This window comes from Ischnura elegans, chromosome 2 (assembly GCF_921293095.1).
Source record: "Ischnura elegans chromosome 2, ioIscEleg1.1, whole genome shotgun sequence".
In the NCBI taxonomy this organism is placed as follows: Eukaryota; Metazoa; Arthropoda; class Insecta; order Odonata; family Coenagrionidae; genus Ischnura; species Ischnura elegans.
The window spans coordinates 110,720,871-110,745,036 of NC_060247.1; the positions used below are offsets into that span (position 1 = coordinate 110,720,871).

Genomic DNA, 24,166 nt, shown 5'->3' on the forward strand with positions numbered 1-24,166 from the left:
TACCTGAGGATGTGAATTAACGTTTTGAAATGGAACAGGAAATGTAGGTTGTGAATGAAAAGAAATTCCTAGGTGTGAACATATTAAGGGATTGGAAAATTGATAAGAGAAGTTCGGCGGACCAATCTTGGGACTGTCGACTTGCATTGTATCGTCTATCCTGACCAAGAAGAAATTTGAGTACACTAATATATTTAGTATAGAATGGTCCAGAATAAGATCGGGTTAACTGCGTCAGTATCCATAACAAAATCAGTTTTTACGTAACCCATAATATGCGTCATCAGTTTTCTTTCTCATTCTTCGTGATTTTGACTGTTTACGTTTCTAGCCTTTACATGCGTATCAAACAATAAGTTTTTTTCTGTATTAACCATACCACAGATAATAGCTCTAGTTTAGCCTTTTACACTGGGGATTTTTCAACATGTGAGCTATTAAACGTACAAGAACAATCATGCCCTGGATAGGGGCAACCTGAGCAGGCGGGACCCTAGCACGCGAACTCTTGTTTGCCAGGCGAGGACATAAAATAATACTTAAACCAGCAGCCACCGAGACCGGAATAAGATAATGTTCAAGATCCTCGATCCGGGCTACCCCGCTACCAGGAATCACCCACAGTAACAATTGAGATGGACCTAAATCGTATTAATATTATTATTAGATGGCAATATACGTGCGCGGTTCGTCAAAAACTACAACGGGGGTACAGACAGCGATACCCAGATGTTAAGCGAATAGGGTAGTTTCCTTCATCAAAGAAAACGAAAGGCATTGATTGCGATTCGTTACCCACCGTTAGTGTATTCATTATATACAAATTATTTGGTTTTGAAATCCCAGTTTAGACGAATGTTAATGGTCGTTTTAACCTCCTTTGAAAATAGCCAGATTGGCAGCCATGCGATGCCAATCCACGCGACGTCACAAGGACCTAGATGCTATACGAGCAGTCAAGACTTTTACATCGTCTGAAATTACCAATGCAAGGATAAGGCACAGAGCTCAGGGAAACATATCTTAATAATCACATATTCAAATTGCCTATGGTCGGAAAGTTTTCTTCGTTTGATAGGATATTAACAATCCTTATTTAAGCCAAACGCTTCTTGCTACCAGGATACTCTGCTTGACCGATTACACGTGTGAAATACAGCGACGCTTAAAGCCTCACACCAAGGTGGCCTCAGACAGCCACCGGAATCAGAATGACGTCACACAGGTTATTCCCAGCATTCATACTTAGCTGTCGCGTTTTCATGCTCTTGGAAATTTTCATTTTTCACTTAATCGCGAAAAATAGATATCGTCATTTAAAAATGTAAAAGTGTGAAATACGTACTCTAGGAGTGATAATCTTTCGATTTGGTCAATAAAAAAATACAAAACCATCTCATTAGGCTGGGAGCCACTGGAGACTGGAGGCTGCGCGCTAGGCTTAGATTGCTTGAACAATTGAGAATGAATACCTTTAAGAGCGACACGGAGAACATAATATTAGAGCCCCATTATATTTCTAGGTCCGACAGAAGTGATAAATTAAGAGAGATATTTCGCCGAACGGATAGATACGCGAATTCCTTTTTCCCCGGAACCATAAGGACTGAAATAAATGCGTCTTAATTTCGTTAGAGCATTTCCTTTAAATTTTCAAATGGCTGGTGCCCTAACCCCCCCTGCCACACGCCTTTTAGTTGGCTTGCTGGGTAGTATGTAGATGTATATTATTTCTTGCTCAATGATTTGTTGCCTCTCGTTTTTGAATTGCATAATTTTTAATAAACCCTAATCCAATCAACACGTGAACTGAAACTTTATGGTAAGTATGCCAAACAACTATTAAATTTACTACGTAACAAGAAACCTATAAATTTAGTTATAAGATTTTATTCATTCCTGCTCTATAATACTGGTGAGATCTTCCAAGGTTTTCCACCGGGTGAGTTGCTTGTAGGCCAACGTTTCGATGGTAGAGGAAACTATAAAAGCGTGGGCCAACAAGCAACTCACCTGGTGGGATACCCGAAAATATATCACCGGTATAAATTTGATAAATTATACTTTAGCATATAAAAAAAACACATGTTTGATATAACTTTTTTCGAATTAGGATAGGTTACTAATACTTATTTTAAGTATATGTTTTCAATAATTATTTAAAAATTTTATTTTAAATAAATTATTTTGAATACTATTAATAATATACTATACTATAATAAGTAATATTTTATCTAAATTTTAGGATTTTTCATAGCGTTTGCAACTCTTGCTGTAGCAATCCCCCCGCCACTGAGTTTTGAGATAGCGGAAGGGTCTGCGCGATGTAAGAACCGTACTAATGTAAGTATGAATTATTTGTTAAGCACTCAATTCTAATGCTACGGATCCTTTTTTATCAACTTTTTCCCCTCAGCGAATAAGAATTCTCACCAAAAGAAGCCGATGCGCATTTGCATCTCACTTATGTTAGAAAATTATGGGTAGAGGAACTTTAGATAAAATTTGACTGTAATCAGATTCCATATCAAGTGCAAAATCAAAGAAGTACTACCCTTTCTTCAAATGAACCTCAGAATTTCTTAATGACCTTTTGAATAACTTTTAGCACTCCTTTTTTCTGCGTCTTAAAAACAATATCATTTATTTTACGAATTTTTAAACCTATATTTTCAACTTTTCTTACTGCTTTTTCCTACAACTAACAAATAGTCCACAACTTCCCATTTCACGCATTCATTTTTTTTTAGGGATTGACTTAGACCGTATAAGCAACTAGACCGGCCATGCTCCACCTCTAACCATGGCTCGCCGTGTGGCCAACATCTCCCCTCCGCTCCCTTCCACCTCCCTTTTTAAGGCGGCGTGACGTCACGCTTGGGAACCGTATCGTTGTAGTGCACTGGTATGGGGATTAACTGAATCACTACGGTATTATGACCATTTTCTTCGCGATATTTCAATGTAAGTACTAATATTTAATGTGTCATATTCGAGAAGTATTCTTTCGACCATGGTTGGATTGGTGAACTTACAATTAATGAACAGTGGCATTTTTCGGCATTGGCAGCGACGAAAACATATTGTGGCAGTAAAATGATCATAAAGCCCTTTCTACAATTCCGCAGATTTTTTCTTATCGCGACATGTCTCGTTAGCGATCTAGCATCATTTGGAACATCGTTATAAAAGTATTAAATCTTACGCAAAAATTGGAAACGGGGGGAATTTAAGAGAGGAAAAGGGTCATGGTTAAAGACTTTGCCGGTCGTCCACGAAGTAACGCGGCAACACCTTCGCATATTGAGTTTTTTAACGGTCACTTATGCGAAGCAAATTGAACTGCGCGCTAGTGATATTAAAAAAGGGATGTCAGCAAATCAGCTATTCAGATGATTTAGGTAAGTAATTTAGTTCTTTCATAGATGCATAATTTTTTTATTTAGCAGACAGCACTCGTGTTATTTATATTTTATTTTGTGTTGGTAGGAAAAGGTCCAGCGCCGGCCTTGCAAGTGACACCTACGACTTACGTACGCAACGGAACATTCTGGGAATAAATTATACCTATTAATGCATTTATACTTTAGAAATAAATAGAGGAATTAAAATAATTTTCAAAATAAATTTGCTTTATAACAATCAATTTTATTTAACTGATTAACTAACTTATTAAATATTTTAATTTAATGACGTATGTATGTACTTACAGAGTCTTCAATTAATTTTTTTAAACAATTTATGGTAAAATGTAATTTTTTAGATTTTTGTCATAATGCGTAAGAAAAGAGGATGCGAATTCAAATATCATCTAAGAAGTGAATCATATTTTATTAAAAAAATCCAGAAGCGATTACTCCGTCAAATGTCTGAAGTGTAACGGATAATTTTCTATTTTGCTTGGCAGTGGGAATGATATTTCGAAGCACTTGGAGACGCAAGAACATAAAAGATATTTAAATACTGCTGCACCTTCCTCCAAAATACAGAAATTTTTCGCAAAAACAATTTATGGATTCGAAGAAAATAAATAAGCATTAGCAGAAGAATGTATTTTCATACTATTTACCTAAGGCCTGTACATCACAAGTTATCAAAATGGTTTTGCAGCGCACATGATACATAACGCCATTCAAACAGCTGCTGATTTGTTGCCCGCATATGTGGAAAATATTGTTATTAAAATATATTTTTATTTCTACTGCGTGTTCAAATAGTGAAAGAATTTTGTGAAACTGCGGAAGTCGAATATCAGGAAATACTTGGTTACTGTAAAACGCGCTAGTTAGCTCTTTCGTCAGCAGAAGATAGACTTTTGAAATTATACCACACTATGAAATCCTACTTCCTGTTACAGGTTTAATATCCTAGAATTTTAGAAGAGAGTTTTGACAAAGAATTCTCAAAGTTAGCTAGAGTTTATACACAATCAATCACCTCTTTTTCAAAATGCTATTGAAATTATTGAAGGTGATAAAATTTTGGTCATCGAAGCAGCGAATGAAGTTAAAATTTTGAAATTTCTGTATCAAAAGCGGTTAGAGAGTAATTTTCTTCCGTTGACCATCGGTAAGAGTGTAAGTGAGCTCGAAGACCATGGTGCAATAAATCGTTCAGATGTCATGAATCACGTTAAAAATTTCTATAGTAACTGCATTGATTATTTAGAAGAGTGGACGCTATATTGAAAATATATTGAACATTTTCATTGGATTACATTAAAGCATGAACTTAATTGGAATGATGTTCGAAAATCATTCGATCATTGTACACAAAATTTCCCATGTAATAGTAATTTCCCATGTAATGTAATTTCCGAAAATGATTTTTTTAAATGAGGTATAATTATTAAAAAATATATTGGTTAGAAAAAGAGTAAAATATTTGGCGTCAGCACGAATCTTGATGGAGTACAAACTGTTATAAATATTTCATCATTTTGAAAAAAAGCATATTCCATACAATAATTCCCTAAAATTAAGGACTTCGTTGCCCTTACCACAAGCTAATGCTGCGACTGAACACATTTTTTCCACTGTAAATGAAGTGTGTGTATCAGGAAAATCACTATCAAGTGTTGAGACTTTGAAAGCAATTCAATGTGTGAAATATAACTAAACAAATACATGTAAAAAATTTTATGACCTTTTCCGAAAAAGAAATTATCAAAAAAAATCACTCAAATATAAGAAATATACCAAAGAAAAAAATGATGCTAAACTTAATTTTTAATGCATCATATTTTTAAATTGTAATTCTGTTGACATTAAAAAGATATTTAAATTCTATTTTTGCGTTATAATTTTTTCTTATAATAAATAAATATAAAAATAATAAATTAAAATAAAGCCCGATTTTTAAAGCCCTCTCGGTCTGTGGTGTCCCGCTCTACGACTGTTAAAATTTTGTCACCTTATGTAAATATCTCGTAACGATTAATGTTCTCGTATTACGTGTTTACATACAAGGGCGTACCCAGCGTCATAACTAGGGTGGGCAAACTATGGTCTGGGGGGGTGCAAGCCATGGTTTAGGGGGGGCAAGCCATGATCTAGGGTGAGGGCAAGCCAAGTTGTGACATTTTAGCATGGAAAAGGTGAATGAAACCAACATTTTAAGAAAATTATAACAGCGCCTAATTAGTTTACGAGGTTATTTCCTTTAAAAAATATTTTTATTTTAGTTACTTATCTTATACCAATACATATAATTTTTCATGGGTTTGAAGAAAATTTGTTGAATACTTTCTTTTCAATTCAGTACTGATTTTGCTTAAAGACTTTTGCGATTTTTACTTCTAGGGGGGCAGCTTCCCCCCCCCCCCTGTCCCTCGCTGGGTACACCCATGTTTACATATGACATTATTAATCAATGTATTTAATACGATCGCTTCTCGCTTTATCTTGATTTATGTAACTTTTTGCACACATTCAAGGCTATAAGATGCCTTAGTTCATCGCAAAACTATATTTCTTATGCCTAAAATCATTTATCGTGCCCAGTATCTTCACTTTTCAGCGACTTTGCAGCGGATGAGCGTTTAAATATTTTAAGCACGTATACGGTATATCGTCTGCATTCCCAACCGTTACGTCACGCTCCCTCATCCCCCTCACTTCCCCTCCTTGCGATGTTGGCCCCAGCGTTCCGGCCCATCGGCGGGATGGTCTAAGGGGATGACACCATCGCCATATTATATTATCTTCTACTCGCTTTTTCTCTCAATTCTAAAAACATTAAATAACGCTGGAATTATCTTCAATGTGATCAATTTATAAAAATCTTTTTTTAAGACTTTAAATCATTCTGTAGGTGTTGATAAAGTCCATAGGAGAATGCGTGGATAGGCAGTTCTTGGATGCAGAATTGAATGAAACGGAGAGGCATTACGACAGAACCAAATGCCTAAGGTGCATGCACATTTGCAGGTGAGTAAAGGTATTAATTCAACGAGATAATCCAATCAAGAAATAAACCTTTATTCACAATTTTTCCAGAATTTCTTATATTCTTGTTTTATATTCAGGTATAAATTATGTGAATGCAGCAATAATGCCATTACTCATGTCCAAATATCCAATCCAATCCTATTAAGAAGTTAAGCTAAGATAAAAAAGTGAAATTTTTCCATAGTCTCATATCCATTTGTTTTTATCCAGATAAAACTAATGTAGATAGCTGCAACAAAAGCCTGAAGAATTCCTTCATTTTTTTTCAAATATTTACTAATATTTAACCCGATATATATTCTCCTTCGTATTATAGTGTGTATACCGTAAGTTGACGCACGGGCCCGCGAAGTACCTGAGCCGTGAGCAAAGGAGGGGAGGAAAGGACCGACAAAAAAGCTGTATGGGACCGACACAGGTAGCTGTCGGGTCCGTTCGCCCGTCCCTTTCCTCCCCCCGACGAAGGCAACTAGCACCTCGAATTTAACTTTCTTTACTTTCTCATAATATCTCAATCTAAATAGCATATTTGTAAAGTACTAAAAATTTAAGAAGAATGATATAAATACGAAGTGATCCGATCATAAATAACGAAGTAGTCGAAAGTTGTTTTTTAGCCGTTATACTGTGTTTTGTTTTAACTTTCAACCATTTCGTTATTTACGATCGGAGCACTTCGTGTTTTATATCATTCTTCTAAGCTTTTTAGTACCTTACAAATATGCTATTTAGATTGATATATTATAAGAAAGTAACGGACCCGCCAGCTACATCTACATCTGCATAATACCCTGCGAGCCACCTCCAGGGTGTTTGGCAAGGGGTGATCAATCACCAGCATGCAGCATGCAATTGGACTCCCACATGCACACCACACGGTCCAAAAAACGTTACCTATACTAACAAATTATACTACCATATGCTGTAAGAAATAATAATAAAATTAAGAAACATGCATTAATTTTACATAGGTTAGTAGGCTACACTACAAGTCATGCAATCTATTTACGAGTTCTATCGCTGCCGTTATAATCTCTAATCGATCGTGGAAAAATAGACAATCTGAATCTGTCAGTTCTACAATCTATCTCTCTTATTTTATTTATATGATCTGATCTTCCGTAGTATGTTGGTGTCCGTAAGATATGGTTAACTTCGTTAGAGAAGACACTGCTCTTGAATTTATCTAAAAGGTTTAGTCTATTTTTCAATCTACGGTCCGACAGAGATTCCCATCCGAGTTTATCTAAGAGGTCAGTTACACTAGCAAGACTACCTGTGTCGGTCCCATACAGTTTTTTTGTCGGCCCTTTCCTCCCCTCCTTTGCTCGCGGCTCAAGTACTTCGCGGGCCAGTGCGCCAACTTACGGTTTACACACTAAAAGTTGACGCGCATTCGTGGATGGACTCAGGAAGAAACGCCGCGTGCTGGTCCGCTTCACTGCTTGAAGATTCTCTTGTGACCTCATAAAATTAATCGACGATAGTAATTAAAACTACATGATAGACGAGATTCCGTTAATCGTCCCTACTTTTCCTCACTTCCTATACCATTTTTCCGAACTGTTGAAGGCTGGGTGGAAAATAACAAGTAGCCAATCAGAAGCCCCTTCCACCTCTCCGTTCCCCTTCCCTTTTCTCCTCCGCTCCCCTCCATCCGGTCGACCGGCGTTGCCAGCCTTGGGAAAAACGGTACCTTCGGGGTCGGCGGAAGATTCTCGGACGAACGCTGAGAGATTCGATTTGGCAACACTGCTAGCTGGAGAGCGAGCTGCACTGCACGGAGTTAGGAGGGAGACTGCAGGCTCCTACACATTTTCTCCTGTCGCTCTTCTGTGATTGGCTAGAAGAGTGGGTGGGTTTTGAGCACGCTCAAGGTCAGCCGACGTCAGTTCAGAAAAAGGGTATAGACGCATCAAGACACGATGGACATTTCTTATTCCTTTCCTTTCAAGATTTTTTGGCCCCCGATTGAAATGTTTTTTTTTTGCATAGATATAAAAACGTTTCAGGCTTGATTTTGTGGAAGTTCGCTATATCCATAATGAGGAACACAAATGGTAACGTCCACACGTTTTAATTCAACACTGAACAACCGACCATGGTTTCATCACATTGTGTCATTTTCAAGGTGAAAGAAGCATATAACTCTCTCAGTATTTATACCCATGCCGAGGTGGGAGGTGGGGGCATAATGGTACGTCAAAACCCTGACCTTCACTCACGCTCCACTTGTTGTATGGCCGTGTTCCAATTCATTGGGTGCACTATACGCTCTTGTCCTCTTACGCTCTAAACGGCTCTTTCGCTCTTTCCTACTCTGATTGCAAGTAGTGCCACCACTGTCAAGTGGCAGATTTCGAAACTGAAAAAAGTTGAGTAACAAATTTGGAGGGTGAGAAAACAGTGCAATGTTGTTGCTGTTGTTGTTGTTGTTAAGTGAGTGGTGCAATATTTTATTGCCCTATAAATATATGTACTTATATATATGCTTAAATGTACTTATAAATGGAATTGCAGAAGTTATAACGAATAAAATACGGCAAAGGCGACCGATTTATTGATTGTATACTACTAAATTCGTGCAGCATAACGCTTTCGTGTAAGATTCAGACAATTTGAAGTGGTTTTTAAATCTGAAAACAATTTATTAAAGATGTCATTAAAATGAAAAATAATAATCACTGTATATAGCTACCCGTCCTAATATTTGAAATGCAGTAAGTTGACAGATTTAGGGCGTCCAGCCAAAGCAGAAAAAATCATGCATAATTCCAGCTTCTCCAGGGAAATTTTACAAATTCCCAGGTTAATCTTACGTGATTACTGCGATAGATACCAATTTTAAAACACCCGAAATCACTTAAATGATTTTAAATCATATTATATTCATGTATTTACAAGGAAAAGAATTACGTTAGTTAGCATTGAGTTTATTCAAAGCAAGCATAACGAGCTGCTTCAACCTCATAAGTAGATGTCGACGTCACCTGGCATTCTATTCTTCGTGTTTTTGAATCTTACTTGAGTACATAGCTAGATATTTACATACATTCAGATAGAGTACATATATAGATATTTCGGTTCTGTTGTCTCGTCTGACATTCCACGTTTCGTGGCGGCTGAAAAAATTCTTCTTAGCTATTGCACTTAAAATTACAACAAACACATTTTAACCAGAAAATGGGTGTTGAACTGGAAAAATTATCTGTGAAATGAATTTTATATAAAAGTTTCTACAATTCCGGGTTGGATCAAAAATTCATGCATAATTCCCGACTTTCGCGGTCGCTGGACACCCTTATATTCACATCTATTCAAGATTTTATTCGGATTCGATATTCACTGGATCCATATAAACGATTTAAAGAACCGAATCATTGCTCCGAATCAAATCCCATCCGAATCCACGAAACTTCCACCTCAACGGCCGTAGACGAAGGGTTGAAGAGCGAATTAGGGTGAATCCTTGCGCTCTCTCGTGCTCTTCGACTATGCGCTCTTCAGAGCAGAACCTGGAGCGGATTGGAATCGCACTACGTGACGTCACTTCCGAAATGTGACGATTGAAAAGTGCTGGTAAGAGCGCAAGAGTGCATTTACGGTGGATTGGAACACGGCCTATGTATTTTGCTATCGGCCTTCATTAATTTGTTCACCCAAACTGTTTCCCCCTCCCACTCCCCTCACACAAATTCCACATGCACCACATCCTACCTTGGCCTGGGTATAAATACCGAGAGAGTTTTATGCTTGAAAATGACACCATGTGTTGAAACCATGGTAGGTTGTTAAGTGTTGAATTAAAAAGTGTGGAAATTACCATTTGTGTTCGTCATTACGTTTTTGTACGGGTGGATATCGAAAAAAATTGGGATCTTACGCTAACAATAAGATCTGAAATGACAATACAACAAAATAATTCTGTAGATGGAAGGAAACATTGGCTAACAATAAGATTAATAATCCATCTTCCCAACTCATCCATTCGCTCGTAAGCAAGAAGACGATAATATTGCCGCCAGATTCCTTGAGTCATATAAGCAAGAGGATTCCAGTAAAGATGGCCCAAGAACATGGCGGTTAAGCGTTATACCTGTTGCCGTTTCGCGCGCATTTTATTCGGCGTCATTAAGCAGCGGTAAGTATTTCGTTCGGTCGGCTTTCCCCATTAACCGTAGTTTGGAGTGGCCTTTTTAGTTGGCATTCGTCTCGCAGGCGTTAAATGTCTGGTTTGTATGATCTATTGTCTCAATTACGTATTACTTCCTTGTGTTTCATCACGAAAAGTGGATATCGATAACTACTAGCGCCGCGAGTGGCGTTTTGAAATCTGATTATGATGAGTGCGTAGTGACAATATTTTGTGGCGGCGGACTTGAGACTTCCCACGGCACGAGAAATAAAAAATATATGAAAAAAGGTTTTTTTCAAAGACAGTATAAAAAGTAATAAATAAGGTAAGCTTTCCATCAATCGGAGATTAAATGTGGGCGCTTATTAATTTTAGATATTAATATTGTGTACTACTCCTTTCTCACCTATCAGAATATTCTACTTCTACTTCTTATAAACCTAATCAGCACTCACGATTATATCTCCGAGTGACAAAAAGCTCATTTTTTTACATTTTAGTGCATTTTTACTGTTTTCATAAAATGCGTATTTTTATCTTTTTTTCAATTTGTTGTTATTACTTGCGAAGCGAGAACCTTTTAAGGAGAAGAAGAATTACTCCCAAGAGCGTATTACAACAAATAAACATACGCAGACCATGCACGAGGCAGAGAAGTAACCGAGAACCGACGACAAGCTCGGAACGAGTAAATGACGTCATCAACTTACTAGGGGAAGAGTTGGCCAGCGATTCTAGAAATATGCGACGGACAGAAAATAAGACAATTTCGTGTATCTATATATTCCAAACTCTATCACAAGCGACATAAATATAAAATGTGTGTCGATCTCATTGTATTAATATGGTGTCAGTACTATGTGTCTACGCGAAAGGAGAAAACAAATATTTTTCATCACATTTTGCATTGAAATTGTCTTTTCACATCGTTATAAACAAATTTTAATTGCAGGAAGAAGTCTGAGATATTTCAATGCCTGCGCCAAGGGACTGAGCCCATGGCAAAAATCTCTAGAAAGGCGAGGACAATGGTGCCTTTCCTTTCACAGTTAATGGAAACATACATATCCGCACTGTGCGAAGATGTGATAGGACTACTTCCAGGTACATCTTATTAAATTTACCAATGACCTATTCCATCCATCCAAACTGCTACCTGAAGAATATTTATTTTCTACGACCTGGTATGAAAAATGCCTACTTGCCACCAAATCTGGCAGTTTCACCGGGAAATACGTCGAATAATACTTGAAGGCGATACAATTTACTATAAAACAATGCAATAATTAGGTTTCTTGGACAACTTTGTCTTAAATTAGGGATGATAATATCCCTTTTTCTTTGCTAAAAATTGTATATTTCCCGGACTTTAATCCTCAATGAGTAGGGGAGAGTGGGGCAAAACCGACCCGCTAAGCGTTTTCATGAGAAATTTGGCTTTCTGGTACAAATATTTACACAAAAGTAGCGTAATTGCAATGTTTACTATTTAAAGAAATAAATTACTGATGCATTATTCATTACTGATACAGGTTAAATTTATATGAATTTTTTTTCCAATGCTGATAAAATGACGGTTTTGCATCGTGGGGCAAAACCGACACCCATATGTTTTACATTAAAAAAAGTTTATAATGCTATTTTTGGGAATTTATATCACAAAACTCACTGTTTTTACAACGTACAGCAATATTTATCAATGAAAAATAAGAAATAAACAATGTGTTAGTTTAGATTTACATTTTAGGAACAAAAGTCACATATGAAATTGTCATTTCTTCTTCACAATTAGCGCACGCCTAATGAGCCAATCCTTTACATTTCAAACACTGAATCTACCCCTCCCTCCCTTTAGATCTTGAATATAATTCATTGCAAAATACTCATGCCGCCTCGTCTTCTTCACATTCTTCCTCATCTTCGAAAGTATTGGTTTTCATTTTCTTCGACTTCACTTTGTATATTTGGGGGGCTGTGGCTCGGAAAGCAAGCTTTCTTTTAGGACCTTTTTTATTTTTATCATTCTTCGCCACTGTTCCTTTGTTTTTAGCTTTCATTCTTTCTTTTTTAATATTCTCTTCCTCTTTTTTTTTCTCGTCTTCCTCCAGTTCTAATTTATAAGGTGACAATGCAAGTATGGCTGTCTTTCCAGGTTTTCTTCCTCCTTTCTTTTTAACTCTTTCCTTTTCTTGTGGAGGTGGCATGAATAGTTTGGGGAAATGTAATATTGCAGTTTAAAAACTCAATTTAATGCGGGCAAAGCCGCAACGGGTACAGCTAGTACTTAATAAATTGGGTTCTATTATTTTATTTGGTATAGTGAAGCACAGCAGTGATATGTTGAAATATCGTGGGGCAAAACCGACCCCGGTCGGTTCTGCCCCACTTTCTGTTGACGGTTTTTCCCCTAGGTACACATTAAAACAAATATGGCAATTTGAGGTTATCCAAAATCATTAGCTAAGCTACTCGTACGTTAAAATATAAGTAAACACAGTAAGTAAACACATGTACTCACCTTCGGTAAAACAGATTGTGGTTACACTTCTCTAATCAAAATAAATATGACATTAAAGTTGTAAAATAAACTGGTTAAAACTTCAGAACTCTACATAACCCCAACATCGTCAATCATGCCAACGAAACCTAGCTCGATCTACTCGAAATGGCGGCCTCTTCAACTAGATCATAGTTTTGCCGCTGGAAATCATCATCTACTAGGAAATATTAAAGGGGTCGGTTTGACCCGCCTGGTCGGTTTTGCCCCATTCTTCCCTACATTTACTGAACCAATCGATAACTTTTAAGGGTTTTTACGGAATATTTCGTAAAACAAATAATTTAACGTAACTCTTCCCAGGCATGGAGGAGATTTGAGTCCCTCCCGTGGAAGCTTATTGTGTTTGTCAAATTTGGTCGCTTTTAAATCGGATTTTAATATGTCCTCAGAGTGATCCGTTTATTCTTGTCTAGTCTTGCCGCGGATCTACTCTATAGGTGTTATTAGATTGTAAATATGGTATTTTTGTGATTTTTCACTTCTCAGCTAGCAATGCAGACGACAAGCAGTGTTTTCGAAGGAGTATGACCGCTTGCAACGATCATCTGATTTACCTTAACTATTTAGACTTGGCTCTGGTCTGTGAAGCTGCGAATCCGAATGATGATCCATACACAAAGAAGTACATCTGCGAGTGAGTATCAACAATTTACCTCCAGGGTTGGAGGGTAGACGAGAGGGAAACTCGCAAATAATATTTCACTTGTGGATCGGTTGCTGTGACTACTTTTGACAGTTACAGTGGACTCTAGCCATTAGTTTTCTAAATTTTGTCGCTGGCTTGTTATCAGAAATGTTTAAAAAAATCAACATGCGAGTCAGTAATAACTATTTGCCTAAACTCCATGGATGAGAATAGATGAGCTAATTACATTTCACTTTCAAAAAAAGGTACTTGTGACTTTTTTCAATTATTACGTATTCAAACGAGCAGCTCGTTTTATTTTATACCAACTTGTCAGAAATTATGTACATTTATGAAACCACTTTGCACAGTTACCAATATTAATGATACCTCAGGATTTTTTATTTAAAAATTGTTTCTTGAATGTCAATTTTCGCTCAATTAAAAGCTCAAATCTTTCATTTGTGTTGTTATCTTAACTAACTAGATATTTCCATTGTTTTGTCCAAACAGAAAAAATCACGATCACCTGGAATGCACAGGGAGGAGTATCAAAAAATGCTCTCCAGAACTAATGGGGCCCATGGAAGTTCTGAAAAACAAGACAATGAGTTATGAACCATGTATGAAATATTACTAAATACTCCACGAATTAAATGTCTTTTATTAACAACTTTTGTACTTCTTTCCTTCACTTCCTTCTTGTATTACAAGTTTTTTTCAATTGCTGCCTTCTTCGGACGGATGTAAAACACTGGGTGGGCCCCACCCATCTGGGCGACTCTACTATTCTCAATTGCTTAAGCTAACTAAGCCTAGCGCGCATCCTCCGAGTCCCTAGCGGCTCCAGGCCTGATTTGCCAATCATCTGTGCTAAGCTTAGTTAGCTTAAGCAATTGAGAATAGTAGATTCCGCTACCATCAATTACCATCCCTCACCGCTTTCCTGAAATGAAGACTACATAAGGTTGCAGTTTAGACTTTGCACCGCCTAAAGCTACTGGATTCGTCGAAACCATGGTAGTAAGTATTGATTGAGTTTTTCTTGGAGGAATCTCATTGTTATTTTTTTCTCATGTACGACATGTGGCACGATGAGATGGAAGTTCTTAATTCGTTGGAATCCAAAGGTTTTTTTTTTAACTTTCTACCAACCCTCTACACACAACCTTGCCCAAACGCTGTTCCCCTCCCTCATAGTATAGAAGAGCAATTGAAGAAGGATACAGGCCACCACCGAAGAAAAGAGGATCATCTGGACGAGGGCTCCATCCGGACGACCAAAAAGCTAGCGAAGACAGTGAAGGCGTGCGTGGTACACTCACCCACCATGGATCCTTTCTCTCCTGCCCTCACCCTGCTTCTCTTCCGAGATCCTAAAAAACACATTGTGCGAAAAATCCACAGGGAAAAAATCATTCGCCTTGACCAGGATATACTTGAATATCTCCACTTTTTGACACCCAAACCCCATCCTCCGCCGTACCCCCTCCCCTTATTCACTAAGACGTATATAAGGAAGAACTCAAAGGCATACGATGCACTAAATAATGCTGTTTGTAAGAACGAAACACGTCGTATTAAAATAAAATCCATTGGAGATATTGCAATGTTTAACTAAACTAAAATTAGATTTTTTCCCTCTAACACTATTTTATTAATTAATTTTGGTATCTTAGATTCTCATATCATGTCTCAGTGACCTTCTGACCGCTCATGTTTTGGAGTATTCATGAAATTTGAATTTTTCAATGACGACGTTTAGCCTGATCTGATGATCCCATTTATATATCTTTCGATTACAGACCTGGGATCATGACCCAGATGAAGATAAATGACACGAGAAATGGCGATATTTTGATGCTCCATTAGTTGGACCGAGTTCTCTGATACGGAAAGAACGTTTGCTCGCCTACTCCTAAATAACTGAAAATTTTTGGCCGTGTTTCAGTACGAAATGTGTTTGGTGGCATTTGGCTATGAGCGATCAAAATCTGTTGAGATGTCATTCATGCATCCGATTTTCCTTTTAGGTAAGTAGTTACTGATAAGATTACACATTTCAGAATCCGTCAATAATTCCGTTCTTGATGAAATCTCGTTAAGGAGTTTTAGCCACACCAAAGCATTAATTCGACCCTACTTGATCGAGATGACCGTCTGTTTTTTGGCAATTATTAGTTGAAATGATCTTGATTGGCTAAAATTTAGTTTAATTAATTGATTTAGCGTTTAATTTATTCACGCTGTTTAGTCATAGCAGAGCAAACTTTTTGGTTAAGAAAATTTACCTGAGGATGTGAATTAACGTTTTGAAATGGAACAGGAAATGGAGGTTGTGAATAAGAAGATATACTTTGGTGTGAACATATTAAGGGATAGGAAAATTGATAAGAGAAGTTCGGCGGACAAATCTTGGGACTGTCGACTTGCATTGTATCTATGTACTAATATATTTTCTATATAACGGTCTAGAATTTGGACTTAATGACGGATTAATTGCGTCAGTATCCATAACCAAATCATCTTTTACGTAACCCATAACATGCGTCATCAGTTTTCTTTCCCATTCTACATGCTCTTGACGGTCAACGTTCATGACCTTTGAATGCGTATCTAACAATAAGTTTTTTTTCTGTATTTACTATACCACAGAAAATAGCACTATTTTGGCCTTTTACATTGGGGATTTTTCAATAAGTGAGCTATTAAACGTACAAGAACAACCATGCCCTGGATACGGGCAACCTGCGCAGGAGGGACTCTAGCACGCGACCTCTTGTCTGCCAGGCGATGACTTAAACCCGCAGCCTACGAGGCCGGAACAAAATGCTGTCCCAGAACCTCGATCCGGGCTACCCCGCTAGCAAGAATCACCAACAGTAACAATTGGGATGGAAGTAAATCGTATTAATGTTATTATTATGAAATGGCAACATACGTGCGCGGTTCGTCAAAAACTGCAACGGGCGTACATACAGCTTTGCCTAGATGTTAAACAAATGAGGCTGGGAGCCGCTGGAGACTCGAAGGCTGCGCACTAGGCTTAGATTGCTTGAACAATTGAGAATGGATATCTTTAAGAGCGACACGGGGAACATAATATTAGAGCCCCGCTTTATTTCCAGGTCCGACAGAAGCGATAAATTAAGATAGATATTTTACCGAACAGATAGATACATGAATTCCTTTCTCCCCCGAACCATAAGGACTGAAATATATGCCAGTCGTAATTTCGTTACAGCATTTCCTTTTTATGTCCAAATGGCTGGTGTTCTAACACCCCCTGCCACACGCCTTTTAAGAGGCTTACCGGGGTAGTATGTAGATGTATATTATTTCTTGCCCAAATATTTGTTCCCTCTCGGTTTTGAATTGCGTAATTTTTAATAAACCCTAATCCATTCAACACGTGAACTGTAACTGAATCGTAAGTAGAGGAGGGTGGTGTATCTAGGGCATAGTGTACCTAGAAACACTTCAAACTATCGGCAAGTACTGCGTCCTAGGGGCTTTAAAGTAAATTTTTACGCAAAAGAAGCACTAGAGTGTAGCATTGGTCAATTTGAGTTCATTTGGATTATGTTTACAAAGAAGATGCCAGTTTGAAGTTTTTGACGCTGAAAATTAAAAATATTTGGTTGCATATCGAAGTCTTTTACCAAAAATTGACCACTCGAGCAGTGGTTTTCGTGGTATGCGTAAAATCGAGATATCATATACATAATGGTCATTAGTATTAGCTACTTATTTGGTATTTTAGACGTAATATAAAACAGTAAATTCCGCCGACATTAAAAATGCTACGTCTTGTACAAAGGAACAAAAGCTAGGAACTGTGTTGGTGATTTTTGTAGTCATCCGTAATTTTTGGCCTACTATTCTATAATTTGCTTTTTTGTGTGAAATTCATTATATAATTGGACTTTACACAATGCTCTTAATTTAGGACGGTTTAACCTAAGTTTATTTTTACTTGAAAGGAGTTATATTTTAAAATTGAGTTTTTACCTAAGCTACGTTAATTTTCTTAATAAGACGCGTTAATGCATTTCCAAATTTAATAAACAAATCATTTTTTTCCATTTTTCACCTTTTAATTACTGTTCCCACCAATGTACCTTGTGTTCCTTGGTACAATAGGTAGTGTTCCTAGGTACATGAACCTTATTTTAAGGAACAATTTTATATTTAAGGAACAATTTTAAACACTTTTATAAGTTTTAATTAGATCCATTAATAGTGAAGGCCTAAAACTTAAAACTTATGTTAAGTAACCCTGATATTTTGAATATTTACCATTAGACTGAATCTTCAGGAAATATATTTTGCTTTATATAAAAAATTTAAAAATGTGTTCCGCGGTACAACTGTCTCCCCTATGCCAAACGACTATTAAATTTACTGCGTAACAAGAAACCTATAAATTTAGTAGTAAGATTTTATTCTTTCCGCAGTATGATACTAGTGAAATCTTCTAAGATTATCCACCGGGTGAGTTGCTTGTAGGCCAACGTTTCAATGGTAAAGGAAGCTATCAAAGCGCGGGCCAAAAAGCGACTCACCCGGTGTAGTACCCGAAAATATTTCACCGGTATAAATTTAGTAAATTATAATTTAGTATATAAATGAGACAAATGTTTGAAAACACTTTTTTTTTAATTAGGATACGTCACTAATATTTATTTTAAATACATGTATTTAATAATTATTTAAAAAAATTTATAAAGAAGTTATTTTGAATACTTGTAATATTTTTTCTAAATTTTAGGATTTTTCATAGCGTTTGCAACTCTTGCTGTGGCAATCCCCCCGCCACTGAGTTTTGAGAAAGCAGAAGGTTATGCGCAATGTGAGAACCGTACTAATGTAAGTATCAATTATTTGTTAAGCCCTTAATTGTAATGCTACGGAGCCTCGTTTATCAACTTTTTCTCCTTAACGAATAAGGAAACTCACCAAAATAAGCCGACTCGCATTTCCATCTCACATGTGATAGAAAATTATGGGTGGTGGAAATTTTTATTAAATTTGACAGTAATCAGCTTTCATATAAAATCCAATTTAAAGATGTACTATCCTTTCTTTGAATAAACCTCAGAATTTCTTAATGACCTTTTGAATAACTTGTAGCACTCCTTGTTTCTGCGCCTTAAAAACAATTTCATTCTTTCTTCAGCGAATTTTTAAGCTTATTTTTTTCAACTTCTCTTACTACTTATTGCTACAACCGACAAATAGTCCATAACTTCCCATTTCACTCATTCATTTTTTTTTAGGGATGACACCATCATCATATTATATCTTGTTATACTCGCTTTTTCTCTCTAATCTAAAGAAATTAATTCGTTTTTGCTTTTTTGTAAAAAGAAATGGCATTGTTATGGTGTAACATGAGCATTTGTCGATCCCAGAAATTAACGCTGGAATTGTTTTAATGTGATCAATTTACAGAAATCTTTTTTTAAGATCTTACATCATTTTGTAGGTGTTGATAAAGTCCATAGGAGAATGCGTGAATAGGCAGTTCTTGGATGCAGAAATGAGTCAAACGGGGAGACGTTACGACAGGACCAAATGCCTTAGGTGCATACATATTTGCAGGTGAGTAAAGGTATTAATTCAACGAGATAATCCAATCAAGAAATGTAGCTTGGTTAACAATTTTTCCAGAATTTCTTATGCACTTGTTTTTTATCCAGGTATAAATAATGTGAATCGCAGCAATAATGCCATTACTCATGTCCAAATATCCAATCCAATCCTATTAAGAAGTGGAGCTACGATGAAAATTCTAAAATTTTTGCATAGCTTCATATTCATTTGTTTTTCTCCAGATACAACTGATGTAAATAGCAGCAACAAAAGCCTGTAGATTTCCATCAATTTTTTTTTCATATATTTCCTAATATTTAACCATATTTACGTTCTCCTTCTGACTAAGTTGACGCGCATTCGTGGATGGACTCTAGAAGGCACACCGCGCGCTGGTCCGCTTCAATCCTTGAAGATTCTCTTGTGAGCTCATTATATTACTCGACGATAGTAATTCAAACTAATTGATAAACGAGATTCCGTTTATCATCCCCACCTTTTCTCGTTTAAACAAATCTAGACACGATGGATACTTCTTAATCCTTCTTTTCAAAATGTTCTATGGACCCCCAATTTAAATGCTTTGTGTACAGGTGGATATCTAAAATTATTGGGATCTTTCACTAATAATAAGATCTGAAATGACCTTAAAATAAAATAATTCTGTAGATGGATGGGAAAGATTGGCTGAGATCTATCTTCCCGAATCATCCATTCGCTCGTGAGTAAGAAAGCAAGGGGATTCCAGTCAAGACGGCCCAATAACATAGCGGTAAAGCGGTATACCTATTGCCGTTTCGCGCGCATGTTATTCGGCGTCATTAACTGTTAGGTATTTCGTTAGGTATTTGGCAGCGGTAGGTATTTCGTTCGGTCGGCTTTCCCCGTTAAATGTAGTTTGGAGTGGTCTTTTTTAGTTGGCATTCATCTCACATGCGTTAAATGTCTGGTTTGTATGATCTATTGTCTCAATTACGTACTACTTCCTTGTGTTTCCTCGCGAAAAGTGGATATCGATGACAACTAGCGCTGCGAGTGGCGAGTTTGAAATGTGATTTTGATGCGTGTGTAGTGACAACCATTCTAGCGGCTGACTTGAGACAGTATATTAAAACTTTTTTTTTTAAAAACAGCATAAAAAGCAAAAAATAGTAGAAAGTAAGCTTTTCATCAATCGGAGAATAAACGTGGGTGCTTATTGAATTTAGATATTAATTTTTCGTGCTAATCCTTACTAAACTATCAGGATCTTCTACTTTCATTTCTTATAAGCCTAATCACCACTCACGATTTAATCTCCGAGTGACGAAAAGCTTTTTTTTTTGTTTTTAGTGCATTTTTACTGTTTTAGTGTAATTTGGTTTTTTTATTCATCTCAATCTCCCCCCAAAACAGCACAACAGGCCGGAGTGCAAGCAATCAACAACGGACGTACACACAAACCCATGCCCTGGAAGGAGCAACCTGTCCAGGCGGGACTCGAACCAGTGACCTTCGGTATGGTAGGCGAGGACCTATCCCCTCCGCCACCGAGGCCAACCACCATTTTTAAAAATTTATTGTTATTAATTATGCTGTGAGAAACTTTCGAGGAGGAGAATAATTGCCCACAAGAGTGTAGTACAACAAAGAACCACACGCGGACCATGCACGAGGCAGAGAAGTAACGGGAAACAGACGACAAGGTCAGAACGAGTTAATGACGTCATCAACTTATTAGGGGAAGGGATGGCCAGCGATTTCTAGAAGTATGCGACGGATCGAAAATAAGACAATTTCGTGTATTCCAAAACCTATCAAAAGCGACGTTAATATAAAATTTGTGTCGATCCCATTGCATACTATGGTGTCAGTATGTATTTATAAATACTGCACAAATATTACAGTACAAATATTGTTCTTCGCATATTTGCATTGAAATCGTCTTCTCACAGCGTTAAAAACAAATTTCAATTCCAGGAAGAAGTCCGAGATATTTCAATGCGTGCGCCAAGGGACTGAAGCCATGGCAAATATCTCTGGAAAGGCAAGTACGATGGCGCCTTTCTTTTCACAGTTTGTGGAAACCTTTATATCTGGTCTGTGCGAAGATAGGATAGGACTACTTCCAGGTACATTTTTTTTATTTTGCCGCAGAACTATTCCATTCATTCAAACTGCCACTTGAGGAATATTTATTTTCTACGACCTACGATAAAACGGTGCTATAATCAAGTTTCTTTGAAGAATTTCCATTAAAATTAAGGATGATAACATCCATTGTTCTTTCCTAAAAATTTTACTTTTCTCAGACATTATCCTAAATAAGAACATTAATTGGAACAATTGATAATTTTTAGGGGGTGTTACGGAATATTTCGTAAAAAAAAATAAATTAACGTAGCTCTTCCCAGGCATGGAGGAAATTCGAGTCCCTCCCGTGGAAGCTTATTATGTTTGTCAAATTAATCGGATTTTAAATGTTCTCAAAGTGATCCGTTTATTCTCAATATTTGCCGCTCAAGTCTTGCCGCGGATCTAATCTATAGGTGTTATTAGATTGTACTTTATAATTTTTGTGACTTCTCACTTCTCAGCTAGCAATGGAGACGACAAGCAGTGTTTTCGAAGGAGCATGACCGTTTGCCACGATCATCTAAATTTCCTAAACTACTTACACTTGGCTCTGGTCTGTGAAGCTGCGAATCCGAATAATGATCCATACACGAAGAAGTACATCTGCGAGTGAGTATCAACAATTCACCTCCAGGGTTGCAGGGATAACGAGAGGGAAACTCGCAAATAATATTTCACTTTTGGATCGATTGCTGTGACTACTTTTGACAGTTACAGTGGACTCTAGCAATTAGTTTTCTCAATTCTGTCGCTGGCTTGTTATCAGAAATGTTTTAAAAAACCAACATTCGAGTCAGTAATAACTATTTGCCTAAATTAATTGGATGAGAAGAGTTGAGCTAATTACATTCCACTTTCAAAAAAATGTACTTGTGACTTTTTTTCAATTATTATGTATTCAAACGAGCAGCTCGTTTTATTTTATACCAACTTGTCAGAAATTATGTACATTTATGAAACCACTTTGGACAGATACCAATATAAATGCTACCTCAGGACTTTTTATTTAGAAATTGTTTCATGAATGTCAATATTCGCTCAATTAAAAGCTGCAATCTTTCATTTTTGTTGGTATCTTAACTAAATAGACTATTCCATTGTTTTGTCCAAATAGGAAAATGCACGATCACCTGGAATGCACAGGGAGGAGTATCAAAAAATGCTCTCCAGAACTAATGGGGCCCATGGAAGTTCTGAAAAACAAGACAATGAGTTTTGAACCATGTATGAAATATTATTAAATACTCCACGAATAAATTGACATTTATTAACAGCTTTTGTATTTTTTCGTCTTCCCTTGAGTTCCTTCTTGCATTACCAATTTCTCTCAATTGCTGTCTTCTTCAAGCAATTATCGATGAAGGTAAATTTCACGATATTAACAAATCTTTCAACCTTTCAGAGGTCCTATAAAAGTTTATATTTCCAAATTAGTTCATTCTAAGGGCAGGGGTGGATTACGTCGACGGGCCGAGTACATTTACATCTACATACTACCCCGCTAGACTACCCCCTGCCACACGCCTACAAAAGCCGTATGGCAGGGGGTGTTAGGACACCAGCCGTTTAATATAAAAAGCAAATGCTCAAACAAAATTACGACTAGCATTTATTAAATTCCTTCATGGTTCGAGGGAAAAACCGATTTCCTTTTCTATCAGTCCATCAAAATATCTCTCTTAATTTACAGCTTCTGTTGGACCTACCATATATATATATATATATATATATATATATGGTAGGGTTCTAATATGATGTTCCCCGTGTCGCTCTGAAAGATGTCTAGGTAAAAGTCGCTCTCGTGGGGTTCAACGATGGTCAGTCCCTCTAATGAGGGTTCACCCTCGATTCCAAACCTAATCCGTCCCTTTCCCGAGAACCCAAGCTCGCGCGGGACGGATCCAAAACACTGGGAAGGTGCCCACCCGTTTTGGCCGCTCAACTATTCTCAATTGCTTAAGCTAACTAAGCCTATCGCGCATCCTCCGGGTCTCTAGCGGCTCAAGGCCTAATTCGCTAAAAATCTGTGTGAAGCGTTCTGTACGCCCGTATCTATTTTTGGCGAGTAGCTACAAACTAGAGCGATTTCAGGTTCGGCGCATGGGACTGAATTTAAAATGGATGAATTCCGGGTCACGTGATTCCGGGAATTATTGTAGTCCACCCTTTGTGCCTCCCGTGGCGCACCGACATTAATAGCGTACAATTAAGCATTTTTATTTAGTATCTTTCAATTGAAAACTTCAACGAAAGCGGAAATCATATTATTTTGAAGGAAATTCGATTTCACACCAATTAGTCACTTCATATTTGGGATATTTAACATGCTTTGAGTGTAACATCTATTTTTAAAAACACTTACACTTCTCGGTATTGTCCCGAGTGCCGGGGCAATACCTACATCTAACTGGTGATGATGGACGATATTGAAAAGACTGTGAGGGGAAAATAAAGATAGAGAATGTAATGTAAAGTTTTATTCCATCATCGAAATAAGTAAAACATAGCACAATAGCTTGCAAAAATTAAAATAATACCAACCCCGTATCTTAGTTGCATTAATAGTGAGCTAAAATAAAACTAAAATTAAATCAAATCCTTTTCTAGTTACGATTAAATGTTTCATTCTAGCATTAAAGTGTGAAAATCAATAATTAGTACTGACGATACGACAGATGAAGGTCGTT

At 37.0% G+C, this 24,166-nt stretch overlaps 2 protein-coding genes across 3 annotated transcripts; both read left to right on the top strand.

Moving 5' to 3' along the window:
• Positions 1 to 2,252: 2,252 nt before the first annotated feature.
• LOC124154401 lies at positions 2,253 to 14,439 on the top strand. Its single transcript, XM_046528104.1, has 5 exons — positions 2,253 to 2,343; positions 6,313 to 6,428; positions 11,537 to 11,688; positions 13,631 to 13,778; positions 14,283 to 14,439. Exons 2-5 carry the CDS (start codon positions 6,415 to 6,417, stop codon positions 14,407 to 14,409), a joined length of 441 nt encoding a protein of 146 aa, XP_046384060.1. The 5' UTR covers positions 2,253 to 2,343; positions 6,313 to 6,414; the 3' UTR covers positions 14,410 to 14,439.
• Positions 14,440 to 15,601: 1,162 nt separating this feature from the next.
• On the top strand, positions 15,602 to 22,752 carry LOC124154388. 2 transcript variants are annotated; one of them, XR_006863887.1, is made up of 7 exons: positions 15,602 to 15,802; positions 18,541 to 18,638; positions 19,258 to 19,373; positions 20,760 to 21,049; positions 21,324 to 21,475; positions 21,941 to 22,088; positions 22,594 to 22,752. XR_006863887.1 is itself a non-coding variant. In XM_046528079.1 (6 exons), the coding sequence occupies exons 1-6, from the start codon at positions 15,727 to 15,729 to the stop codon at positions 22,718 to 22,720; spliced, it is 717 nt and encodes a 238-aa protein (XP_046384035.1). In that variant the 5' UTR covers positions 15,614 to 15,726; the 3' UTR covers positions 22,721 to 22,752. The 2 variants fall into 2 exon arrangements, 1 of the variants encoding a protein (XP_046384035.1); XM_046528079.1 differs by lacking the exon at positions 20,760 to 21,049 and having other exon boundaries at positions 15,614 to 15,802.
• Positions 22,753 to 24,166: the final 1,414 nt, after the last annotated feature.